The sequence below is a fragment of the Austrofundulus limnaeus genome, unplaced genomic scaffold (assembly GCF_001266775.1).
Source record: "Austrofundulus limnaeus strain Quisiro unplaced genomic scaffold, Austrofundulus_limnaeus-1.0 Scaffold504, whole genome shotgun sequence".
NCBI classification, from domain to species: Eukaryota; Metazoa; Chordata; class Actinopteri; order Cyprinodontiformes; family Rivulidae; genus Austrofundulus; species Austrofundulus limnaeus.
In genome coordinates, this window is record NW_013952906.1 from 116,754 (window position 1) to 121,737 (window position 4,984).

General features: G+C 36.4%; 1 protein-coding gene across 1 annotated transcript in view; it reads left to right on the plus strand.

The window, feature by feature from the left end:
• The window catches only part of nrip2 (nuclear receptor interacting protein 2), a gene marked incomplete in the record, with an annotated part of 25,704 nt that extends 21,158 nt beyond the window's left edge, over positions 1–4,546 (plus strand). The window contains 1 exon segment of the mRNA XM_014025837.1: positions 2,704–4,546. Coding sequence (XP_013881291.1) covers positions 2,704–2,820 — 117 coding nt within the window.
• Positions 4,547–4,984: the final 438 nt, after the last annotated feature.

The window sequence follows — 4,984 nt, forward strand, 5'->3', positions numbered from 1 at the left end:
CCTGTGAACCATAGCCATGTGATGTGAGTATCAGTCACCTGGAGGCAGGACTTAAAAGCCTGAATTTTGCCTGAAACTCTCAGACAGAAGAAGTCTCTTGGAAGAGAGACGAAAGGTTTCATTAAAGAAGAACCCGTCCAGAGGACCTATACAATTTTTTTCCTTTTGATTTTTTACCTGGATTACTGAGATGCATCAGGATACAATAACTATAGCTTATGGAGCCCGCGAGTGGACATGGGGGATTTTTTTTCCTTTTGCGTTCCCTCGCAATACCTTTGCGTTCTCTCACAATATTGTTTTACGTTCCCACGCAAAAGTTTGTTTTGTATATGAACTGAATTAAATCAGACTTTTAATCTGAAATATCCGGTTACCAAAACAGGATGTCTCGCCACAAGTTCGTGAAATTACATTGATGTTGCGTGGCTGCACTGTGTTAAAATATCGGTATATGACATACTTCCATGCGTGGCTGTGTGATATATTCATTCTGAAGCTGAATTAAAGCAGTAGGCTAACTCACTAATGGTGAACATGTGAGTTTGTTAATAAAACGGMAGGCACAAYAGTGATAAACTACTTTTGCTAGGGAACGCAAAAGGTATTGCGAGGTAACGCAATACTATTGCGTGAGAACGCTAAAGAAAAATAATCTCCCACGTCCCGAGGGCTCAGTACGGAGCCCGCGAGGGGACATGGGAGATTTTTTTTTCTTTTGCGTTCCCACGCAATAGTAGTTTATCACTGTTGTGCCTGCCGGTTCATTAACAAACTCAAATGATCACCATTAGCGAGTTAGCCTACTGCTTTAATTCAGCTTCAGAATGAATATATCACACAGCCACGCATGGAAGTATGTCATATGCCAGTATTTTAACACAGTACACCCACGCAACATCAATGTCAGTTTCACGAACCTGTGGAGAGACATCTTGTTTTGGTAACCGGCTATTTCTGATTTAATTCAGTTCATATTCAGAACAAGCTTTTGCGTGGGAACGCAAAGGTATTGCGAGGGAACGCAAAAGGAAAAAAAATCCCCCATGTCCCCTCGTGGGCTCCGTAGCTCTGTAATAGCTAATTGAGTTTGTGGTGGTAAAAAAAACTTTTCCATGTCTGTTAAACAAGCTGCAGAAAAACATGATCAAAAAAGTTCTTCACAATGGTCTCGGAGTAATTTTATTGCAACAATATGAGAGTCAACATGCATACAGCAATACAAGTTGAGTCTGGGGACACAGCCCCAGTGAAGCATCTTTTATCCCTTTAGCAGAAACCAGTCCCAAAACTGGTTATTTCTGACATGCAAGGAGTGGTTCTTTATCTGAGCAGCAAAAATTCCTAGTTTCAGATAAAACTTGTTCTGTGGTCCTTAAACAGAGGAAAACACCTTAGAATGCGGCCATACTTGTTATTACATTGTCTCTTACATTCCAGTAATAACAAAACAAATAGTTCTGCAATCCAGTTGAGCAGAAACTACGGGTGTGTGTGTGAGGTTTAAGCTGGAACAACAAGAAATGACACTTTTAAGGTGCTCTACTGGAAGCTTACAACATCAGTTGAAATGATTCAGAATATATCATGACAGTAAGCATACAATRCATTTATAAGTAAAACAAGAAAGAAACATAAGTAAAATACATTCAAAACTTAAATACATGGGTGACAATTTCATTTTCCTTCACAAGTTACATCTAATTTCCCTTTGGGATCAATAAAGTATTTTTGAATTGAATTGAGTGGCAATTAAAGTGTTTGAAATTTTGTTTTATCTTTGTACAATTAATATTTTATTATATCAAATGGATACACTTCTCTTGTGCGTTGAAAGGATGAAACATGACTGAACTGTGGCTCTTCTAGCTCTGAAAAGCTCAATAAAAACTTGGTTTTATTACCAAGGTTCAGTCTTTTCAGTTTTAGTAAGCMGATCATAATATTAGTAACTACATCTGTTTGTATTAATTAATTTGAATGTATAAAACCAATATTTCCCTCTGGAATAATTAAGAGATAGGTGATACAAAATTTGAAGTTAGTGCAAAAGGCTAAATAAAAGTAAATAGCTAGCTAAAAATATTTAAAGGTTAGCTAGAAGCTAAAAAGTAAACTGGCTAAAAGTGTTAAAAGGCTAGTTAGTAAAAGAATGTAACAGCAGTATGTTGCCACAAATTTAAAATGTTTTTGTATTAATTAATCTAAAATAACATGTATGTAGAGACGATATTTGTAAATTTGTAATATTTTTAAAAGTAAAAAAAAAATAGTCTGGCTGTCCGTGTGGGTGCAGAGCAGGCTGAGGGGAGTAGAATGTGGGCAAAATAATAATAATAATAATAATTAGACAGCCTATTTAGTTAGAGAGTTAGTTTTAGTAAAGTGAAAATAACCTACAGGTTTAAAACGCACAGAAAAGTGTTGTGAGCTTTTTGATGACAGAAGAAAAACAGAGCCGCGAGAAAAAAAATGTCACCACAATGTTAATTCATGTCAAATATGTTGTTTCTGCAGGTAAATAGGAGTTTCAAAGTTCACCTAATAATAATAACAACATAAGTCTGAAGGAGTAAAGGTTGAATTTGTTGTGCAGAACAAGCAATRTTTATGAACTGAATTCTGTCTCCTGAACTCCGGCTGGTAATCTGTATGAATTATTCAGTGCACTAATTACGTCTCGCTGTGTGAATCCTCTCATAGTGCAGCCTGGATCTGAACAGCCGGGTCCTGAAGCTTCATGGCGATGGCGAGGACCTGCCCTTCTTGAACACTGTAACAGACGGCCGGTGCCAACACGACACCAACAAAAACCTGTGAGCCGCAGCCGCTGCTTGCAGCGGTGTGGAACGATGCTGTTTGTCTCTGGACCGTCCAATCACAATGTCTCTTACTGCCAGAACATGGACGAGCATCCACCTCGGTCAATCTCAAGTTTACATCTCTGTGTTTGCTAAATYTAGATACTGACCACGATTTTCTCTTATTCTCAATTAGTCTACCTTTTGGAGCAAATTCTACCCCTCTAAGGTTGTTCTTTTTTATGATTAATAATCTGTATATCAGTAATCTGTGTTCTGCTGCTTCCGTACACTAAAGTCCTCTGAAAGCATTAACACAGTAATTGAAGGTGTACTTAAGTAGAACATGTTGTAATTTGATTGTGATAAATTGCGTTTGAAATAACCTGAATTCTTTAAAAAGCAAACTGCAACCTTTATAATTTTTCAGTTTAGAAAGTGGTTTAAATTGAAGGCTTTGACAAAAAAATAATTCAGACATCACCATTAAAACCAAATATACGCAGCACTTTTTAAACACTGATGTTTGGGAAATAAGTAAACCACTCTGATCAAATCAAACTTATCCCTCCAGGTACCCAGAATGCAATGTTTTGTAATGTTATATCCCAGCCTAATTATCTACAAACATCTCCAAATTCAATATGTTTAGTTTTCATCTAATAMTTGCAAATTATTAATAATTTCAACAATTTATGCTGTTAACAGTTTTGCCATACATCCGTATTTAAAGACTAATTCTAAAAAGTATTTTAGGAAATGTGAACTCAGTGTCTTGCATAAGATGCCTTCTCCGTCGATTAAAAGAGTTTAAATGTGTTTGAACTTAATGTGGAATTAGGATTAGAAAAGCACAGATTTTAAGGATGTACGGATGTTTATTGTAGTTCTTTAAGTTGTTATATTGGAATTTCCTAAACTTTTTTTCAACCTTTCACCACAAAACTGATGAGGTTTCATTGGCTCTAAACTTTTCAGTAACCTGGATTTTATTAAAGGTATTTTCCAGACAGTTAAATACGTCTGAGTCAGACTCAGAAACAACAAATATATCAAAACATTCCATCTGCATGTCAAATTTTTGCCTTTGTAAAAGTCTGCATGTAGTGTAGTGGTCAAACTGTCACGTTGAAAGTGTGTAGGGGCTGAATGTGTGCGTGTGTGTTTAAATACAAGTCAAGGGTTTTCTTCCCTGTTTTAGCTCCTAGTTCAAATGGGAAAAAAGTAAATAATTCCATTTTTTCCCTAAACGAGCTCCGAAAAGAATAATCTGCCAAAAAGCAACCCCAGCTGCCTTCCTTCTCTGCCTCGTTCTGATGTTTTTAAAGCTCCTGGTTGTGGCTCATTCTTTGTCCAAACATTTGGTCTTTTTTGTACATCTTTCTGTTATGTGCTGCACTGATGAATCTAATTATGTTGCTAATTTGTTTATAACAAAATTATGTAAAAAAAAGGTTCTTGCCTCCATTTTCATCTTTGTTTTAGGTACAGAATATCAGGAACTGCTTGCTGAAGGCTATCATGCTCTGCTTTAATAAAACCCGAGCCACAATGTGCTTTTAATTGTGCAACACATCTAACTGGTTTCTGGAGCCACACATATTGGCAAAGCTAGTTTCCCTTTGATGTATTAGTGATCTTACCATGCTGTGTGAAAAAAGTTTGATGTATTAAAGAAATTTATTTTTGGTGTTTCTTTTTCTGAATATTATTTTCTCTGCTCAATAAAATATGTATTCTGGCTAGCTGCTTGTTTTAATATAAAATGGCTTTGCTCAGAGGAAGGATGGTGTGTTTGCAAACCTTATTAAAAGAAAGAGCAGCGAGTTCGAATAAAACCTTTAGTGTCTATAAAAATAACTAAGCAGACTGACTGTGGGATGGTTCAACAAGCAGACAGAGTAACCCGTAACAATCAGCCCTCAAGTCAAACTATGTGCTCTTCACTGGCTCATCCTAAATAAAGAACAGAGAAATCAGAYGTTCCCACAGCACCAGGAGCCTTTACAAGTCAACCGGTTGGATTGACAGAGGATCCCACCTCTCAGTAACCCCTCCCACACACAGTTATCAAGTCTGTAAAAAAACATTATTGTACTTAAATATCCAAAAGACGATGTATTTCTTGAAGAAAATGTGATTATTGAAGCACAATAATACTTACTAAATACATACTTTTACTA